General features: G+C 37.3%; 1 protein-coding gene across 2 annotated transcripts in view; it reads right to left on the bottom strand.

Moving 5' to 3' along the window:
• The window catches only part of fstl5 (follistatin-like 5), a 168,416-nt gene that overhangs the window by 101,506 nt on the left and 44,225 nt on the right, over positions 1 to 22,685 (bottom strand). For both annotated transcript variants that reach the window (XM_067457225.1, XM_067457226.1), the window contains exon 4: positions 18,445 to 18,693. In XM_067457225.1, coding sequence (XP_067313326.1) covers positions 18,445 to 18,693 — 249 coding nt within the window. The remainder of the gene's footprint in view (positions 1 to 18,444; positions 18,694 to 22,685) is intronic.

The following is a 22,685-nucleotide window of genomic DNA, read 5'->3' as shown; positions in this document are numbered from 1 at the left end:
ATTTCAATAAGCTGATTTTTTGAGTTATCAGCTTACTGGTGTGCATGTAAACGCACCCAATGACGCAATCAGTCACACAAGAGCCAGTGACATTTTACAATCAGAGCTGGCGTAATGACGCAATTGGTCACAAGACACGCAAGAGCCAATGATATTTTACCAAACGGCAACCTCCCCCAATTTCTGTTGAAGCCAATACGGAAGTAACTTAAACTGCAATTCCTCCAAAGGCTCCAGAAGGGAGCAGAATCTCATTGAGCCCCATGTTAAAATTCCCAACTTTACAGCAGAAAAAATATATATATATATTTACAGCCTGGTACAAATTGTGGTTTTGGTCTATATGCCCCCCCCCCCCCCCCCCCCCCCCCCCCCCCCCCCCCCCCCCCCCCCCTTTGTTGCACTTTGAGATTCTTCGGAATGAAAAGTGCATTATAAATAAAATCTATTATTATTATAAAGCCTTAAAGTTCTGCACAATTAAGGTGCTGGTTACTTTGAGTGGCAGGTGGGTAGCCATTTATCAGCTGTCTGTTAGTCACCTAAGCTCCACCCACATCCCACCTCTTTGCCCAATTTTCTGTTATCCAGACGTGACACACGGTGTTGCGCTGGCAAGATGGCAATGGCCAGCTTGTCAATCGATCAGTCTGTCAGTTGGTCTGTCGGCCAATCAAATAATCAATCAATCAATCAACTTTATTTATATAGCGCTTTTACAATGACGATTGTTATAAAGTCGCGTCACAGTGTTAAACAGGACAATATTGCAACAAAATTTGATTTGGCTGTACAGTCATTCTTGAGAAAAAAGTGATGTTATCAGCTTTTTTTATTTATCATAGAGCAACAATGTTGGCAAATCAGTATTATAGTTTATAGAATTAAATAAGACCTAATTAATGCATTTTATTTTTATGCTTAGTTGAATTACTTAGATCATAATTTTAGTGTCCCCAACTTGATCAAGCCAAGCAAATATCCACCAGAGCATGATGGAGAAAAATACACCTTAGGAGAAACCAGGCTCAGTCGCGGTGCCAGTTCTCCTCTGGCCTATTATCAAACAGTGTATGATTATTATTCTGCCAACCTTACAGGTCAGAAATCATATTAGATCGGAATATTAAAATTTCTGGGTATGTACAGTATAATACGCCATAAAGTGCGTATCATATGCATGCGAAAAACCTCATACCATACGCACGCCAAAACTCATTTTGCCGTATACATTCCACGAGATTGCAAACTCGTACCATTTATATGCATTTTCGTGAGATCGGGCTCATTGGTCACAAGACACACAAGAGCCAATGAAATTGTCAGGCATAATCAGGCTAATTAAATTGAGACTCACACTCCAACATATCATAATGACAAAATCTTAACCCAATATAATTTCATCATGTTCTCATGGCCAATGCATCTGTGTATGATGCCAAAGGTTTCTCATTGTAATCATTGGAATACCCTGCACGCTGATATAGTGACGATGGGTTTCTATTCAAAATGTCCATATGTTTTAAAAATATAATTAATTCCTGTGATGGTATAAGCTGAATTTTTAGCAGTCATTATTCCAGTCTTGTTCAATCATTCTATTATGCCGATTTGGTGCTCAAGTTCTTATATCAAAGGTATATAGTATATATGTATTCATATCCCTTGTCCTACAGAACATTTCATAATGTGTCATGCTGTTGTTTTAATTCAAGGTGCATGGTGAACTTTCTGCAAAATAATTGCCCACACAGACAGAGAGTAATGAACACGTGACCCTTAATGCGCTCTGAAGGCTGACATAAAAACATGAAAAAGCTGTGACAATCAAAGGGGCGCAGAAGTGTTTTATCTCAGAAGATCAAAATAACTATGTCACGTGTCACAGTGCTTGATATCACCTCATAAACATTAAAGGCTCTACAGTATTTTCATGGTGAATGTGAAGACATTAGATATTCAGTTAAGCGCAATGCACCGAACAATCTTTCTTTGATGGATAAAGGAAAGGAGTGAAACATTGAACGGCTGCCATTACAGAGTGACGGTTGAGGCCATGCTATAAGAACAAAGGCAAACAGTCACCAGAAGATCATCTACAATCTCCTTACCATGGCATTTTAGCTATCACAGCAAACTGATAGCTAAAATGACAGACGTGACTGATAACAAAACTACAATCCCTTGCCCTTTTAAAAAGAGTGTGAAAGTTTTATTCAATCTGATCTCCTCCACTCCACATACTGTAGGAGGACAGTTTGTGATTCTTTAGATAAAAAGGATCACAGGAAAGTACATTTTGCTTCCCTGCCTCAAATATACATTCTCTCCTTGAACGTTTCTGCATAATATAAGAGGCGAGTGAATGCCTTCGAGCGCTTGGAGTATAGTGTTGGAGACAGGGAAATGAACACGTGTGTGACAGGTAGATGAATTTACTGAACTGCAAGAAATGCAATTGACACAACGGAGAAATTTAAAGTGTTGTATATTTTGAAGAATGGGATGTTAATTAATTAAAGTATTCCTACAGCTCTGGAAAAAAATAAGAGACTTCTCAATGTCTCTTAAAAATGATTTCTCAATGTTAAGTGGTCTCTTATTTTTTTCCAGAGCTGTATTATGGTTTTTTGAATATTTCCTTTCATGCGGTTCTGCAAAGTTGTAGTCAAAAGTGCACAATGAATAAAGTTATTGTCTCTTAAAAGAAAAAAATACATTTTTAACCACCTACATGGGGGTTAGGAAATCAAATCCTCAATTTCTTAAACACGCCATTTTACTGACGGCTGCTTCTCAAATCTCGGATTTCAAAGATTCGCAAAACGCTTGCCATTAAAAGATCTAGTTAATTTAGACCAGCATGCTCCTCAGAATCACAGCCTATAACTAAGATTAATTATCAGTGAATATATTTTCTTTAGAGTGTTAAAAATACACAGTTTTGTGTCATATTGTGAAGGTCTTCAATATAACTCACGCTATACTGTCTTACTGAAATTCTTCTGCTAAACCGCTGTGGGCCACTATTACATAAAACTGTGTCTATTGATGCAGATTGTCTATCGTTTTTAAATGGACTGCATTTATATAAATGGACTGCATTTATATAGCGCTTTTATCCAAAGCGCTTTACATTTTGCCTCACATTCACCCATTCATACACCGACGGCGATGTCAGCCATGTAAGGCACCATCCAGCTCGTCGGGAGCAGTTGGGGTTAGGTGTCTTGCTCATGGACACCTCGACACTTGGTCAGGTGGAACCGGGGATTGAACCACCAACCTTCTGGTTTGTAGACAACCTACATGAACCACTGAGCCACTGCCGCCCCGTTTCCTTTTTAACCGCCCCGAAGGTTTTTATTACTTTGAGAAATGCTTAAGGATTGAGTAAGATTTGTTTTACAAACTTTAATGTTAAAAAAGCTTTCCTGCAGCTCAACCTGTAGAGCAACGCCAAGATCATGGGTTCGATTCCCAGCGAAAGCAAGAACTGACAAAAATGTAAAAATGTGTACATTAAAAATGCAAAGTAAGTCACTTTGGATAAAAGCGTCTGCCAAATGCATAAATGTAAATGTACATCAGTCATTCCCATTAGTGCTCGCAATTGTTGATGGACATACACTTGTTAATGCTGAGGTGAGGAATTACAGTTGCAACGTCTCATCATGTACCTCAAAATGAGTAGCGCATCACAGAGAAACGTCCTGCTCAAGTCATCCTTTCGATGGAGGTTCAGGTTGAATATCTAGTTCTTCCAATGTTTCATCGTCGGACTCGTGCTCGGATTTATAAAGTAAAATTGACGCCACCATTACCGTCTTTACAGTGTGTACAATCACTGAGGACTGAGGAAGCCTCCAGATGGAACTTAAATTCAGTTGTGGTAATAGGTGTTTAATTTCTGAAAGGTTCTGCAAGCGGTGGACCAATCACAACAGACTGGGCTATCTGGCCAATCAGAGCAGAACAGGCTTGCAGAAAGGAGGGATTTATGGTTCTTCACGTAATATCAGAATGTCCTACTTATCACTTAAGAATTTGTGATTATGTGTATGTTGCATTTAAGTGTTTTGTTGTCAGAATAAACAGGAATCATAAAGGACACCAGGCTTAGTCCTATCTATTTATTGGAGAAATCGTATTAACGCTTTCCCTGCCAAACACAGAATTTTCTGAGTTTCTATATTTTTTTACTGTAATATGCTAGGGTGCTATCACACATCTTCTGATTGAGTACAGAATCTCCTGATCAAAACACAGGTGAAGAAGATGCAAAAAAAACAAGTGATCATATGTAAGTAGATGCATATGTAAAACAATGTGATCATCAACATTAAACATCAGATAAATCAAAATGTTACTGACTAACATTTAGGCCCAGAGCAAGCTATAGCACTGTGCGAGCATTAGGGGTGTTGATGGACTCGATCTTCTCCATCTGTGCTTGATCATCGCTCTGAATCTGATCTGGATGTAATCTTTGTGATACATTTTTTAGATTTTCTCACCTTTATGTTCAAAATGTTGCTTTTTTAATGAAACTTAACCCTATTTAAGTTTTTATGAAAAAACTAATGCATGAAGCTAGAATAAAAGGTGTTTTTAGTTGTTTTTTTTGTTTGTTTTTTAAGCAGAGCGTAATGCTCTTTCTTTTGATGTATTGCATGCTCAGATATTCACATTAAAAATATATTCTATGGGCCATTACACTTTTGTGAAAATGATCAAAAACATTAACGGTGGCTGGCAACTTTTTTTTAAAACGCTGGCGGGGAAAGAGTTAAAACCAAAATAATATGTAGTGTCACATGCACTGACAAACGATTGCCAGATTCTGTAATTTCCCTCAAATGCAGGCTATTCTGTGTATAAAACATACAATATGCTTCAAATGATCAGGCTACTTGTTTAAGTAAATATGTCCTACATTAATGACAAGACGAGGTAATCCAGCTGTTTTGGGGGAAAAAATGAATAAATCATGCCTATCACAGCAGTAGTTCTCCCCGCCACCATGTTGAAGGCACGGCCATCTCGGGACTTTGGATATCAAAATTGTTTGAATTCAAATGATTCTAAATCAAATGTAACTAGATTTAGAATTGATTTCTGGAATTGATTAAAATTTTTAAATGCATTCCCAATTAAATTCTGCATATAACACACCAATTTTGGATTTTTAGGTTTTGCACAGAGATCATTTAAACTTAAAAGTGAGATTATTATAGAATGAAAGACATTTTAACAAGTCGAGCTCACAATAATCCCTCCCAAAATCACCAGAGGTTTCAATGTCTGACTGTAACGGGTAACTCCCAGAACATTCATCTTTCCCACTGATAAGCTAGCAGGCTGTTACGACATTCTAGCTAGGCAGAAGCAATCGTCCTCCCCAAGCCTATTTCACTCCTTTGCCAAGATTGATGACTGCAGCCGTCGGGTTCTAGACGAAAAGATCCATGAGACAATTCCGAATCCTCGATTCCCCATATGACAGCAATTCAACACAAAATGGGCCATTTACTTTTTTTCCTTTAAGCAGTCCAATTCAACCAAACATCACTATGGCTAAATGCACAGAATTCATCTTCATTGCAGAGCAATAAGAGAGGTGAGATCTCCCATCCATCTACCCATAGACCAAAGTATGTCCATGACGGAATAATATCATATTCCTTGGGTGGCTAACCAAATTAGGAGATCTAAATTGGGACAGAGCTTCTCCATCAAGACAATGAGTCAATTAACTTGAATGTTATGTCTCCACTAACTATGCCATCCATCTTCTTTCCACTCCTTTTGTCTTATTAAATAAAACACAAAAAAAGAAAAAAAAGAAAAAAAAGTTGAACAGACTAAGACTTTCCCTCATTTCCCCACGTGCCATCACAAGGGGGCGCATAAAGGAGTCCAGGCTTTTTCTTGCCTAAAAAGGGCAAGTAGATCTTATGACTACACGCTCTTAGAAGAAAAGGTTCTATATAGAACCTTAAAAGGTTCTATCGGTGCGACGTAATTGGAACCCCTAAAAAGTTCACTGCATAACATGCTTTTATTATTAGTATTTTTGTCTTGTTTCTAGTCCAAACATCTAAACATTCTTAAAACAAAAAGTATTTACTAGACAAGCAAAAGTAATTATTTTGGGGAAAAAATAACTCAAAATTAAGAGAGTTTTTGCTAAGATAAGAAATGCATTTTTTTCTTTGATAAGAAATGCATTTTTTTTCAGTGTTCTATATAGAATCCCTTTTAAGTGTCAAAGGGTTCTTTTTTGACATTATAGAACCCTTTTAGCATAAAAGGGTCTTTGGAGTATACTCATCTATACTTCTATATATAACCTTTTAAGGGTTCCAAATACGTAGCGCCGATAGAAACTTTTCTTCTAAGAGTGCACCTTTACACCTTTATCACACCTTTGTCTTCATTATTAAAAGAGAAGAGTGAGGACTTTGAAGCCTCCAGAATCAGATGTAAGGAGAGCACTTCAAAAAGCAGATGACATTCAGCATTATCATTAATCGCTTGAGCTGATGATGAGATTTACAATTCCAGGAAACCCTGTTGAGGTGCACACAGAAACCCTTTTTAAGTAATACTGTCAGCTGCATCAACAACCCTGAAGTTTATATACTATATGTATATGTATATGTATATATATATATATATGGAAAAACATCCAGTATGCGGCAGTCCTGTGAGCGAAAATGCCTTGTTGATGCTAGAGGTCAGCGGAGAATGGGCCGACTGATTCAAGCTGATAAAAGAGCAACTTTGACTGAAATAACCACTCGTTACAACCGAGGTATGCAGCAAAGCATTTGTGAAGCCACAACACGCACAACCTTGAGGCGGATGGGCTACAACCAGTGTTGGGGGTAACAAGTTACAAAGTAACGGATTACAGTAACGATATTACTTTTTTGAGTAACGAAGTAAAGCATTACACTGAAAATATCGGTAACTACACTACTTCACTAGACTATAGGAACGCGCTTTCGTGCGTTACCCGAGTCGTGTTTGCCTGTGTGTGATGTTTTGATCTGGTGAAGTGCTCCGTGCATGCTCTGCGTGTGCTTGCCCGGGCACCGTGGCCATAGAGATTGATGTGAGTGACGTAGCTCCTGGTGCGAGGAGAGAGGGAGACGGAGACGGGGGGCAGTTGCGATCTTCACATTACTTTCACTTTAGATAAACATTTTCACTTTTCTACTGTCCAGTGATAATTTGGAAAGAAAATAGAATGGAAGCCTACATGTTAATATAGCAATGAATGCAACCATAATTGCGTGAAGAGGGGCAATTAAATGCCACACAGGATGTTTTTTTTTTGTTTTTTTTGTTTTTTGTATTCCATTGCGCTACTTTTCTTTCGTTTTTAATGTAAACATTACCAGACCGTTTGACCGTTATGCTTGCATCTCTTCCATACGTTTGCATGGTATCGTGCATGACGCAGCTTTATGAACACGAAAAAAAAAAAATCTAATCTCTAGACCTGCATATCGCATTTTGCCGCGACCGCGACCTGTGTGAATGGCCCTACACTGATTAAGAGATAAACAGCACATTTTTATTTCAGTGCTTTTATTTAAACAGTCAGCTTGTCTTGTACATTCAGTTTACTGGATCAAAAACAAGCCAAAGAAGGCAAGGTTTCCACTGAACTATATGCTTTGCATTTTAAACACTTAGCTACATTATTTTCAGCTCTGTCCATGCAATAAATTCATGTTCCTAAATGAGTTTATGCTCAAAAATTGGCCTTGAATCACACTCATTCTCTCTCTTAAACAGTGACCATTATTTTTATATTTTTCATAGTCCACTTAATTTATTTATTTTTTGTGTGTGCCATGAATCTAATAAAAAGCTGGTTTTGTTCTCAGGAGAAGAGTTTTGTTCTCATGTTTCCCAAAGCCTGTGTTTTGAAACATGTGTGTTGACATTTTAAAACGACACCATTAAAGCCTCCTTTACCCTGTTGTTTGTGGATTTTACATGCCATTTTGTAAACATTTATACATTAAACACTATGCTGACAGGATAAGTGATGATAGGGCTATGATGTTTGACCATGTATCTACACTCTAAGGGTGCTTTTACACCTGCCTCATTTAGTTCGGTTGAATCGTACTAGAGTTCGTTTCCCTCTTTGGTGCGGTTCGTTTGGTCAGGTCTGAAAGCAGCAATCGCACTCGGGTGCGCACCAAAAGCAGACCAAACAAGCGTACCGAGACCTCCTTGAAGAGCTGGTCTCGGTACGATTTCAAACGAACTCTGGAGCGGTTTGTTTGTGGTGAGAACGTGATCCGACCTCGAACAGAACCAACTGCAAAAGTACTGATCATTTTTGGACTGAACCAGCTGCCGTAGTTAGCTGCGCTGACATTGTGTGCATGATATTATTACCTGATAGATCGTTGGCAATATTTTCTGAAGATGGAAGCATGTCAAGAGTTAATAATTAATGCACGCCTCCTCTTGAAGTGACGAGCGATGCGCACTCGCCGTCTGCAGTGCATTAGAACGTTGTTTTCATGTCGCATCCGCGCTTCATTATAGAAATGTTTTGTTTGCATACTGTGGTAAATACACACCGTGTAGTAGATTATGGCCAGGGACAAAACTGGCCCCGTCTCTCCATAGTGTTATTATAGTTTGCTGGCTTTGCCTCTCCTGTTGGAATTTTCCCACACGTAAATTCTGACCAATCGAAAAGCAGTTTAGGAAATACGCCATGGCCAATGAGTGATGTTGTCACGTGCCTGCGTTTTGGTTCGTTTCAACTGTGAACAACAGTGTGGTGTGAAAAGGAACCAAAAAATCTGAAAAATGCAACAATGTATAATTGTTTGCCCTTGGTTCGGACCAAATGAACCGAACTAGAGATAAACGTAAATTCTAGGGATGCCACAATACTCAATATAATACTGAACCATTCGGTACGGCATTCACGATTCGATACGGCATTCACGATTCGATACGCGCTGGTGAATTGCGCTTTCGGTTTGAATTCAGTTTTGCATTTAATTAATTATTTCCATTTCTTTAAATTAAATTAAAATAACAATAATAAAATAATCTATTGCCCCAACAAGCCTGAAGGATCAAAAACGGTTCCTTTGACTATAGCTGACTTTCTTTTTGATCACTAAATAGTTTATTTAGAATAAAAAGTAACCTCCCCACCAAGCTACACTAAACAAAGCATCAAACATTGTGCTTGTGTGTCTGCTTTCATGATTTTAGAGTCTAAATAAGGTTCCCATGTTTCACTTTTCAGTGCAGATGTGATTGTGGCGATGCTGCTCTAATCCTACGCATGCGATGATCAGATAATCCCGCGGGGGTGGGTTGAAACGTTTAATCACGCCTCCTGGAGCTTCGCCATGCATGACCTCATCTTTACCTCTTCAGCTTCACTAGAATTACAGAGCAATTAAAATCTGAGCACAGCTTACAGTGCATCTCAGATAGGCATTTCCCCCCAAAAATCTTGTTTTGTTGAAAACAGTTCTCTATATACCAGAAAATCAACAGCTGGGTCAAAGTGGTATAAGGCTGTGTGTACATCATAAAACTGAATTCTTGCAATAGTCTGGCTCTGTGTAATGTGGATCTTTTAGCACAGACATCTTGTTTTCTAAAGGATGTCAAATCAACTTACAGGCAATAAAATATTTCTTTTGAACCCCCAAAATAATAATTATTTTTGACTTAAGAAATAGTTTTTACTATATTATTTGTGCTGTTATATATATATATATATATATATATATATATATATATATATATATATATATATATATATATATATATATATATATATATATACAGTCTTGTTCAAAATAATAGCAGTACAATGTGACTAACCAGAATAATCAAGGTTTTTAGTATATTTTTTATTGCTACATGGCAAACAAGTTACCAGTAGGTTCAGTAGATTGTCAGAAAACAAATGAGACCCAGCATTCATGATATGCACGCTCTTAAGGCTGTGCAATTGGGCAATTAGTTGAAAGGGGTGTGTTCAAAAAAATAGCAGTGTCTACCTTTGACTGTACAAACTCAAAACTATTTTGTACAAACATTTTTTTTTTCTGGGATTTAGCAATCCTGTGAATCACTAAACTAATATTTAGTAGTATGACCACAGTTTTTTAAAACTGCTTGACATCTGTGTGGCATGGAGTCAACCAACTTGTGGCACCTCTCAGCTGTTATTCCACTCCATGATTCTTTAACAACATTCCACAATTCATTCACATTTCTTGGTTTTGCTTCAGAAACAGCATTTTTGATATCACCCCACAAGTTCTCAATTGGATTAAGGTCTGGAGATTGGGCTGGCCACTCCATAACATTAATTTTGTTGGTTTGGAACCAAGACTTTGCCCGTTTACTAGTGTGTTTTGGGTCATTGTCTTGTTGAAACAACCGTTTCAAGGGCATGTCCTCTTCAGCATAGGGCAACATGACCTCTTCAAGTATTTTAACATATGCAAACTGATCCATGATCCCTGGTATGCGATAAATAGGCCCAACACCATAGTAGGAGAAACATGCCCATATCATGATGCTTGCACCTCCATGCTTCACTGTCTTCACTGTGTACTGTGGCTTGAATTCAGAGTTTGGGGGTCGTCTCACAAACTGCCTTTGGCCCTTGGACCCAAAAAGAACAATTTTACTCTCATCAGTCCACAAAATGTTCCTCCATTTCTCTTTAGGCCAGTTGATGTGTTCTTTGGCAAATTGTAACCTCTTCTGCACATGCCTTTTTTTTAACAGAGGGACTTTGCGGGGGATTCTTGAAAATAGATTAGCTTCACACAGACGTCTTCTAACTGTCACAGTACTTACAGGTAACTCCAGATTGTCTTTGATCATCCTGGAGGTGATCATTGGCTAAGCCTTTGCCATTCTGGTTATTCTTCTATCCATTTTGATGGTTGTCTTCCGTTTTCTTCCACGTCTCTCTGGTTTTGCTCTCCATTTGAAGGCATTGGAGATCATTTTAGCTGAACAGCCTATCATTTTTTGCACCTCTTTATAGGTTTTCCCCTCTCTAATCAACTTTTTAATCAAAGTACGCTGTTCTTCTGAACAATGTCTTGAACGACCCATTTTCCTCAGCTTTCAAATGCATGTTCAACAAGTGTTGGCTTCATCCTTAAATAGGGGCCACCTGATTCACACCTGTTTCTTCACAAAATTGATGACCTCAGTGATTGAATGCCACACTGCTATTTTTTTGAACACACCCCTTTCAACTAATTCAACTAATTGCCCAATTGCACAGCCTTAAGAGCATGCATATCATGAATGCTGGGTCTCATTTGTTTTCTGAGAATCTACTGAACCTACTGGTAACTTGTTTGCCACGTAGCAATAAAAAATATACGAAAAACCTTGATTATTCTGGTTAGTCACATTGTACTGCTATTATTTTGAACAAGACTGTATATATATATATATATATATATATATATATATATATATATATATATATATATATATATATATATATATATATATATATATATATATATATATAACAGCACAAATAATATAGTAAAAACTATTTCTTAAGTCAAAAATAATTATTATTTTGGGGGTTCAAAAGAAATATTTTATTGCCTGTAAGTTGATTTGACATCCTTTAGAAAACAAGATGTCTGTGCTAAAAGATCCACATTACACAGAGCCAGACTATTGCAAGAATTCAGTTTTATGATGTACACACAGCCTTATACCACTTTGACCCAGCTGTTGATTTTCTGGTATATAGAGAACTGTTTTCAACAAAACAAGATTTTTGGGGGGAAATGCCTATCTGAGATGCACTGTAAGCTGTGCTCAGATTTTAATTGCTCTGTAATTCTAGTGAAGCTGAAGAGGTAAAGATGAGGTCATGCATGGCGAAGCTCCAGGAGGCGTGATTAAACGTTTCAACCCACCCCCGCGGGATTATCTGATCATCGCATGCGTAGGATTAGAGCAGCATCGCCACAATCACATCTGCACTGAAAAGTGAAACATGGGAACCTTATTTAGACTCTAAAATCATGAAAGCAGTATTCCGTCTTCTAAAGCCGTTGTTTGAAGAAGAGACAAAAAATGTATATGACCATAAAATCATCATATATTTATTTTTAATAAAGTATTTAATTATTATTAATTACTTAAAATAAATATATGATAACAATAAATAAATATAGCTGTTCTTTTGAACTTTCTATTCTTCAAAGAATCTTTAAAAATGTATCATGGTTTCCACAAAAATATCAAGCAGCACAATTGTTTTCAGCACTGATAATAATAATAAATGTTTCTTATGCAGCAAATCATTATATGAAGACCATTTTGTCACTTTTTTTGTCTATAAATTTAGTGCATACATACAGTGACTTACAACTGTTAGATGAGCATGCAATTACTACCTAAAAACAATGATATTCATGAATTGGGGATAAATTTTTTTAATTTGTACACTTTTTAAAAATATATTTAACGTTTTTTTTTTGTTTTTTTTTTAAACGTGACAGAGATTGCATATCTGTATCGTTTGGCACCCTTTTATGTAACTGGCGATTTTATATTATGTATTGCAAAATAAAACATGAGTACCCAGCCACATTATCACAAAATTGAAATATATGAATTCACACATGAAAATATAACTCCCCACTTTGCTAATCACCAGACACATCCGCCGTTTCGAGTGTCAGCCTGTACCAGAGAGTCTGCAGTGTGACATCTAGTTAAAGCTCTCTCCCCGGGGGACAGCTGTGGTGTCCTTTGAGAGAGACCCACCCTGGCCATCCCTCCCACTGCAGCCTGGACTGCTAATGAGCCAATTAGGGACCGCACTACCTGTTGGATGCTGAGCAAGGCTTAAAGGGATAAACTGAGAATTAGAAGGGGGAAAAACTAAACAAAGGCCATGAGGAACAGAGAGTGAAACTTGATTTACTCTAATGAGTATGCACTGATGATACATGCGCCTGAGACAAAAACTCTTCCTGTTCCTTGATATGCTAACACTGACTTTAATAACAGACACCTTCATTAATTCTCCCAAATAAGTATTTTCCGATTCATTTTTTTTAAATACGCTCATACCGTTGCCCCTCGATTGGGTCGTTACAGAAAAATAAAACTCAACAGGTTTTTTTCTTTTCTTATTGTTGTGGAACCACTTTTTTTTAGGCACACCATATTGAATGTAATAAGAAAAAGGAAAATACAGTTTAACTCATTATTTTTCCTCATTTTGTTTTAAACTTGTATGCTGCTAAGACATGCAAAAGACTGACTGATGGCTGAATGGAGTTACATCAGACAGACCACAAGCGTCATTAACTCTTCATTCTCATAAAAGAAATTGAAGCAATGGGGAGAAAAGAATGAGATGAATATATCATCTTCAAAACAACTCAAACAACCAAAACTTACACAGTGTGTGGAGCAAAGTGAAGAATTCTGAAAGAGCCCTTTAATTTCCCCAGTGCAAATAGTCATATGGCGGGTGAGTCACTGGAATAAGGGACATAATTGAAGCTTAACAGACAGAGGAAAGCTTAATGGGGAGATGTTTTTCCCTAACAGTCAATGCGGCAAGAAATGAAACTTTTTCTCTCGCTCCGACTGACAGTAAAGCTGTCTTTCGAGATGTCGGCTGATTATTCATCATAAGCACTTTGAAAGTTTAAAACTTTGATGCATAATATTTTTCCTTTGTTTGATGTATTAAACAGTAGCAGCAGGGTACCATATATCTTGGGGGTCCAACATAAAACTATATGACAGGGCATCTTTTTTATCATTTTCTGTTCTGACTTTCCATTCATCTTTGTAGATTTCTGTCATTTAGAAAGCGTCAATCCGGTGAGAAAAGAATAGGTAGACAGACAGACAGACAGACAGACAGACAGACAGACAGACAGACAGACAGACAGATAGATAGATAGATAGATAGATAGATAGATAGATAGATAGATAGATAGATAGATAGATAGATAGATAGATAGATATAGTATAGTATAGTATAGTATAGTATAGTATAGTATAGTATAGTATAGTATAGTATAGTTTAGTATAGTATAGTATAGTATAGTATAGTATAGTATAGTATAGTATAGTATAGTATAGTATAGTATAGTATAGAATAGTATAGTATAGAATAGTATAGTATAGTATAGTATAGTATAGTATAGTATAGTATAGTTTAGTATAGTATAGTATGGTATAGTATAGTATAGAATAGTATAGTATAGTATAGTATAGTATAGTATAGTATAGTATAGTATAGTATAGTATCCTCTCCTCTGAAAGTAATGCTTTGTAACTGCACAGTTTGTACTGTTGGGCTCGAATGTATGCGAGCAATTAGAAAAGCATTTACAGTTCGCTTTTCCAACCTGACAGCTTGCATCCCATCGTTATCCAAACCCACTGCCTCGTGCCAAACCACACAGCCCTACAGGCTTGCGAAATCTGAAACCTCTTCCTTGGCTAGAGAGAACTCCTTCACTGCCTTCCCACTGGGACATGGAACTTCTGTAGCCTACAGCATATGTTCTGTGATGTTTTATTACTTAGTATTATGGCATCTACCCTGCTACTTCTCATCTTTGCCCTGGTCAGCACATCGTTTGGGAAAAATCAGCAGTCTCTTGATGTTCCGTGAAGCTTTCATCCTGCTGTTTTTGGTTAATTTGCTGGCATATGCACAGGCCCCAAAACACTAGACTCTGACAATATCAGTATTTGTAAACACCACCTAGCCAGACAATCAAATGCCCTGAGAGACTGAAAAATATAATAATAATGGAGTGGTACATGGAAGAAAAAGTAGAGTATAAATGAAGCATTAGAGAAGAGTAGCGTGCAGAAGACTTATTTGGCCACTGCTGTGTGCAACTATGAATGATTTCTACACACATAAAGAAGACCTACAATAATCATTCTTAATTATGAAAAGATACAAATGCTTCTGCAATCACTGTTCTACTCACTGTTTTCTGTGGGTGGCCCATCAAATCCAATGCATTTACTGTTTCCTAAAAAAACATCTGCATATCCATAGGTGAAATATATTAACCTGAGAAACAAGACCTGCTTTTATCTTGCATAATAGGTATTTTTATTACCTAATTGGAATATGTATGTTTTTTATTGTTTTAATGACAAATCTAAGTGTAATGAGTTTTGTGCTTGAAACAAGAAAAGCACTTTGGCAATGGAACAAGAACAATACACTTAATAAAATATATACTCTCTTAACACAGTTTAGAAAAGCAGGGTTTCTTTTGCAGGACATTAGAATTCTGAATGCTCTTCTTGTTTTCATTTGAAGGAGAGAGAGAGAGAGAAATAAAGGCAGGAAAAAGCAGGATGGGATATTGCCTTCCCTTGAAAGTTCATCAGACTTTGTCTCCTCGTCCACCCCATTTTTTTTTTCTTTCTGACAGGTAAAATATTTTTTTTTTCTCTTAAAGTTCATATAACAGTCACCAGTACAGAATGTTATTTTGCTCCCACACTGAAAAGAATGTAAACATTTTCCCTCAATGCTCTCAAAACTCCTAAAAATAAGCAGAAAAATCTGGTTGAGTGCACCTGCCTTTGTAAAAACCATTAAGGCCTTTTTGATACAATGCTGATAATTAGAATGCCCTAATTATCCAATCCAATCTCACCAATTAACAACTTTCTACAGATTGATATTCAAAGTTTTCAACTGAGGAGAACAAACCAACCATTTTCTAATACCACATACGTGATTGATAGTTGATAGTAAAATAAATAATGATAATATTAAAAAAAACCTAATTAGACAAATATCCTGCAGGGTGTTAAGTAAATGCACAAAATACTAATAAAGCTATGCAAACACCAAAAAATGTATGAATATTGAGAGGGCAAATTTGCAGTCAGGTGTCTTCTGTGACAATCATCTACACTAACCATACATCGCTCTGGCTCTACAAACAACACTGATTGGCCGTAGCAGGTCAATATCATTGTCTGATGGTCAAATACTATGACAGATTTGATTTGAGAGGGCATTTAGAATGTGGAAGTGCTTGGCTTATTGCCTATACACTTTCAGATGGCGAGATGAAGAGTTTTCCTGCACATATATGCAGTAGTTAGAGTGACGTATTGCATTCATAAGGCTGACAAGCCCTAGAGTCATTGAGATGATATACTGTGGTATGGGAATATACAATTTCAGCATTGTTTTGAAATATTACATATATCAACTTGTTTGGATCATTTTATATGATGGCCCATTACTTCAACTGACACATTTAAACTGTTATAATTGTTCATGTAAAGTCTTTTTTTTTTGTTATCTCTAAAAAAAACCATAAATTAGCCAGCAGAACAGTAATGATCATCTATTGTTCCTATTTTTTCAAAATGAATCATTGTTTAAGAAATTTAAGTTCCAAATTCTAAATCAGATTTTACATGCACATATGGACGTTCCATTCATTAACGGCCATTACTAGTCCATTAGTGCTGGACATCATTTCATCTCATTATTATGCAAAACAAAACGGCCTCTCTCTTTCTTGGAAGACAAATTTGTCGAATATATCTCCTTTGCTTCCCTGCACACATCAGGATATGCTGTTCTTATAACACCACATCATTTTCAGAAATTACAAAACCGCATCTTAAAACAATTACAGATGACTGCGGCAAGCAAATAATCATTACTAGTGATGTTAAAAGTACACTTTTATTATAAAACATAATTTTTATCATTTTGAAAGTAGTCTCTTATGCTCACCAAGGCTGGATTTATTTGATCAAAAATACAGTAAAAATTCAGTGCCCCGCTTTATATTAGGTGGCCTTACGTACTATGTACTTACATAAAAAAAAAGTGCAATGTACTTTCTGTGTTCAAATTGTATTGCAAAACACCTTTGCTGATATTGAGGTGGGATACGGGTTGAGTTAGGGGCAGGTGTGGGTCAGTTTAAAGGGGGTCGCACACCGGACGCGGAGCTCGGCGGCGCGCCGCGCAGCGTCTCAGGTATCGCACACCGGACGCGTACATTTTAAAAGGCTACGTTTATTATACATTTCCCCAAAATATGTTTAGACTTTATTCAAGCTGTTGAACTCAGAATGTAAAACAAATGTGTCTTGTAGCAAAGGTTGAAATCAGTATACCTTAACGATAATATACTTTTAATATAAAGCCTTGAAATGGCGCTCTGTGGCGCGGCAGGATTTAGAACAACTTCCTGAGTCGCCGCGGACAGGCGCCGAATGCCGCCACCGGTGTGCGTACACTCATTGAAAACAATACGTTCGAATTTAAAAGACGTGGCGCGCCGCCAAGCGCCGCCGAGCTACGCGTCCAGTGTGCGATCCCCTTAAGGGTACACTCTAAAAAAATGCTGGGTTAAAAACAACCTAAGTTGGGTTAAAACAAGGACAAACCCAGAAATTGGGTTGTTTGAATGGGTCCATTCACCGTGTTTAAAGGTGCACTATGCAACTTTTCGTCCACTGGAGGGCGCCTATTCTAAATGGATCGCGAGTACCGGGACTTTTATTATGACGGGACGGGACGGGACACAGTACACAGTACATACTCAGGTAAAAACAGCCATTTTTATCATATCAGATACATTTAAGTGGTCAAGGGCTTCGGCCATCCGTCCACTCTCTTCACTTAACTGAAATGAAGTAGTGGGCTGTACTTTCCACACAATTAACATCAGGTTCAACTACGCCAGGTTGGCTGGTGGTTATGTTGCCCGCATACCGCCTCCGATGGCCGAGACTGGTATTACGATACCTGTCGGGCCGGGGCTAGTAATGCTACTGCTAATTAAGGTTGATATCTCTGCAGCACTATAACTTGACATTTTTTTAATGACATCATCGCCCTTATTTCTTCTCATTCTTTTGATGCGTGTAGGTAATTTTTTGGTAATTTTTACCTCCATTTTTACACATGGCACCTTTAAACAACACAAATTTCTGGGTTTGTCCATTTTCAACCCAACTTGGGTTGTTTTTAACTCAGCATTTTTTAGAGTGTAGGGTTAGGTGTAAGGGAAGTGTAATTACACATGTAATTACAAATGTAACTACAGAAATGAATTACAGACATAGTTACATGCAGGTATTTTTAAAATGTAAGTACTAATGTAAAAACATATGTGTACACAAGTGCATTGTATCAAATGATTAATTAAAATGTTAGTACATAGTAGTTAAGGCCACCTAATATAAAGTGGGTCCAAATTCAGTCCTTGCTGAATAAAAGTATTAACTTACATACAGTATATAAAATGCATGCAGATCACATAAAAATGGATCAAAGAAGTAGCCAAGGTATGCAGTTGGGCAATGGGGGACAATATACTATAAGATATCATATTGGTTCTTTACCTTTGTAGAAGCATTCCTCGCTGTGCATGATGGTTATCCTCTGATGGGCCATACAGGAGGCTCTGTGAAGCTCACAGTGGTTCTGGTAGAGTTTGCCGTCAGATCCACACACAGGTTTGTAATGTGGTTTGCAATGTTCCAGACACTGACATGCTCCTTCACCTGTTTCTCGGTCAACCAAACAGTGCTTCCCCAAACCACAGTACTTATGTTCACAGGGCCCAGGGACGCCGTTCTGATCAAAGAACCCTGCAAAGAGAGGGGAAATCACATTAAACTGTAAGAAACATGCAATGGGTTCATATCATGGGGTCAGGGTATAAATGTGTTTCATCCCACACCCAACTGAATAATGAACTTTCTGTATTTTAAAACACCAACTTTACAAAGCAAAAAACACAGTAAAAAGAGTAGGGAAGCGATATGGACAATATCAAAATTGTTTTGTCTTGCCATACAGTTGCTTTGTAATTGCGGTGTTTTGACTGGCAGAAGTTATGAAACAATGTGGAGGAAACAACCCACCGAACTAATGATATGCAGGCTGGGCTTCACATGAAATATGTATGATCGCAATAAAACACAGACTGAGCTCTAGCTACTTCCTCTTATTATCAATTACAGAGATGTGAGCCCCACTGATAATTCCATAAAGATTAAGATTTAAAAATGCACAGTCACATTTCAGATCTCAGGTCCCCTGTTATGGCAATTACATTTGAGTAAGGGAACGTAATAAATAATTAAAAGAAATACCCTGTAAAATTCATTAAAAATATTTTAGGGATTCTTTAAAAATGACAGAACTTTTATATGTCTGTTAGAATACATAATTGAACATTTCTTGTTAAAATCCACGTAACCTTTTGATTGTATTATATGGCAAATGCTGCAAAATATTAAACTTTTTTCAAGTCAATAGCCCTTTTTACACATACAGTCTGGTAAATTACAAGTAAATTACTAGTAACAGATCAAGTGTGAACAGGACCTTTTCAAAAAAATATTCCAGACTCAAAACTCACAACAGCAACTTAGCAAAAATCACAACAATCATGATCAATCAATGAATCAATCAACTTTATTTATATAGCATCCTATCTTATCTCTTTATTCTTTTTATAATTGTTTTAGTTTACCTTTGTTCTTATCTCTGGTTATTGTTTATTTTATATGTTCTTTTGAGTTAAATATGATGAGTGAAAACTGGGTTTGATGGAAATAGTAAGTTTGACAATAAGGTTTGAGTATGTGTAAATCTGTGGAGGGTATGATGAGTGAGTAAGGGTTTTAACAAGAAGGTTTCTGAGTAAAAATCAGGGAAGAGTGATCAAAATGGATGTTATGAACGTGTTTGAGAAAGAAATGAATGAGAGGTGTTCTAATTAAGATGGTACATTTATGTAGGCTGTAAACTGAAGAATGTTTGTTTTTATATCAGACCATTATTGTGGATCTGACCATTTTATTTTTTTTATCTTATTTTGTTAATTATAATATTTTAATTACTATTATTATCTTTACGACTGTTTTAACTATGCTTGTTTTTAATTTTTTATTCGTCCATATGGTATTCTTTTTTTCTCATGCATTTGTTACCACTGTTTTAATTAATTTCTATGTAAAGCACTTTGAATTGCCATTGGGTATGAAATGTGCTATACAAATAAACTCCCCTTGCCTTGCCTAGCACTTTTACAATGATTATTGTTTCAAAGCAGCTTCACAGTGTTAAACAGGACAATATTGCAACAAAATTTGATTTGGCTAGTTTGATTTGGATAGTTTATAGCATTAAATATGACCTAATTCATAAATTTAATGTGTATATTTAGTTGAATAACTTGGATCATAATTTTAGTGTCCCCAACTGAGCAAGCCAAGCCAAAGACGACAGTGGCAAAGAACCAAACTCCATCAGGGCATGATGGAGAAAATAAACCTTGGGAGAAACCAGACTCAGTCGGGGTGCCAGTTCTCCTCTGGCCTATTATCAAACAGTGTATGATTATTATTCTGCCAACCCTGCAAGTCATAAATCATATTAGATAGAAATATTCTAAATTTTGGGTATCACACAAGAGACGGGTTCATTTAGGATGGCGCGTCGATTACACAAGAATATGAATACTTGAAAGATCGGAGTTATTGCGCGGAGACGAGTTTACTGAGGATGATGTTCAATACATCACTGAAAACCAAGTTAATTTGTGTAGCATAAAACCACCCAGTCATGCTTTTAGGCACACTGTCCTTCAGAGAGTTGGAGACCTTTTAAATGTGTGTAATGAAATGATGCTTTCTTTCATCAAATATCACATAATGAGGACCTTCTCACAGCAGGTTGTTGTAGTAAAAAGAGAAAATTGGCTTTTGCCAGCAGGGTGGACAGAAGCCAAGGCAGTGTCTGATTGGTATGCGCACAGTGCCTCACAGTGACCACAGTGACATCAAAGACAAATGACTAATTCAGTCGCAACGATTTGTTATTGATGAGTCAGCTTTTCAAAGGGAGAAGAGAGAGTCTGAGAGCGAGAGAAGAAACACTTGATTCTGATGAAGGGTTTGGGTGATGGTGTGGTGTGGTGTCCAGCTTTCATCTGCCCACCATCAAACATGGACTTTTCATCCCAGTAAAAGCCATCGCGAGAATCCTAAACAGAGCCGTATAAACCATATAAAAATGGAAAAAAAAATGATCAATATCTACACTAAAGTAACAGCACAAAAGAAGAAGTAATCAAAAAAGTGAAGTACAAAAAAAATCGACAACAGCAGAAACAGAAGACAAATCCTGATGACCTGAAGAGGTCAAAGTAATGCAGCGGTCTTCACCCGGGAACGATCCCTCTACCTGACACCGACAACAAAGCCATGACTGGGCGATAACTGAGCTTCGCTCTCCCGGTTGGTCTCTGAACCTATAGTGTCAGCCCTTAGGTGCTGATTATAGCAGATCCATGACATGCATGATAACTAATAAGAGCTCAGCACAAGGCTTCGGAGTCAGATACAGTCATATCTCTTCGTACAGATGTATACCCGAAAACTGCAAGACAAAACAAAGAATGAGAACATCAGTTACTCTGTATTTGTGAAGATTTTATTAACTGTGCGAAAGAGCAGCGCAGCGGAGAAGAGTCGTGAATGCTTGTCATATCTTAGCTATTGTAATTGATATCCGTCTGCACAAAGCCATTTGTGATGATACATTTAGCACGTCTGGTTTCAAAAGAAAAAATCCCATTCTTCTTCTCCACATAGAAAAAATTGACTTTTAACCATTCTGTATAAACATTTCAAGGTGGACCTGCCATGATCCCTGAAGTTAATAATCAATGGTCTTATACTATAAATGCTTCTTTTGAAGCAGATCAACTAGAAACCAGTCAGCGGCAATAAACATACTAAATTCTGTTTTTTTGTGTGGAAAATGTAAAAATGCAGAACGTTTTCTGAGATGCTAGGTTTAGGATCAGGGCTAGAAAATGTAATTCGCTTAGTATAAAAACCATTACGCCAACGGAAATGTCCTCATAAGATCGGAGTAACGTTATGTGTATGTGCGTGCGACCTGGCAATCCCTACGTTATGGGGACAAAATGTCCCCACAAAGATGGCAATATCTGAAATCCTTGTCCTTGTGGGGACGTTTTTAGGTCCCCATGAGGAAAACATCTTATAAATCACACAGAAGGAGTTTTTTTGAGAAAGTAAAAATCCAGAATGTTTCCTGTGATGGGTAGGTTTAGGGGTAGGGGCAGTGTAAGGGGATAGGATGTACAGTTTGTACAGTATGAAATCCATTACGCCTATGGAAAGTCCCCATAAAACATGGAAACACGACATGTGTGTGTGTGTGTGTGTGTGTGTGTGTGTGTGTGTGTGTGTGTGTGTGTGTGTGTGTGTGTATTTATACATTTTATATAGCCTGAATACATCCTAAACATTAAGATTAATGATGTTGGTCATAAAAAAAATACCTGTGGTTTAATTAAAGTGTTTTCAAAGTCTGTGTTAAGTCTTTCAACTGAACCGTGACATCCAATAGCCTCAATGAGCTGTGACAAGCCAAACTTTTAGAGCATTTGTTTAAACACATGGATTTGTCTCTAGCCTCTTAATACCGCGTCACCGTTTCATTTTCTTGTCACCACCAAAGGTGTGAGTCCCAGGCCATCTGATGTTTTCCAGCACAGAAGCCGTTCCTTTGGGGCTCAGGGTAATGCAGTAAACAACAC

Source organism: Pseudorasbora parva, chromosome 11 (genome assembly GCF_024679245.1).
Source record: "Pseudorasbora parva isolate DD20220531a chromosome 11, ASM2467924v1, whole genome shotgun sequence".
Lineage (NCBI taxonomy): Eukaryota > Metazoa > Chordata > Actinopteri > Cypriniformes > Gobionidae > Pseudorasbora > Pseudorasbora parva.
Note: the sequence above shows the minus strand (reverse complement) of the source record. Positions and strands in the feature narration are given on the sequence as shown.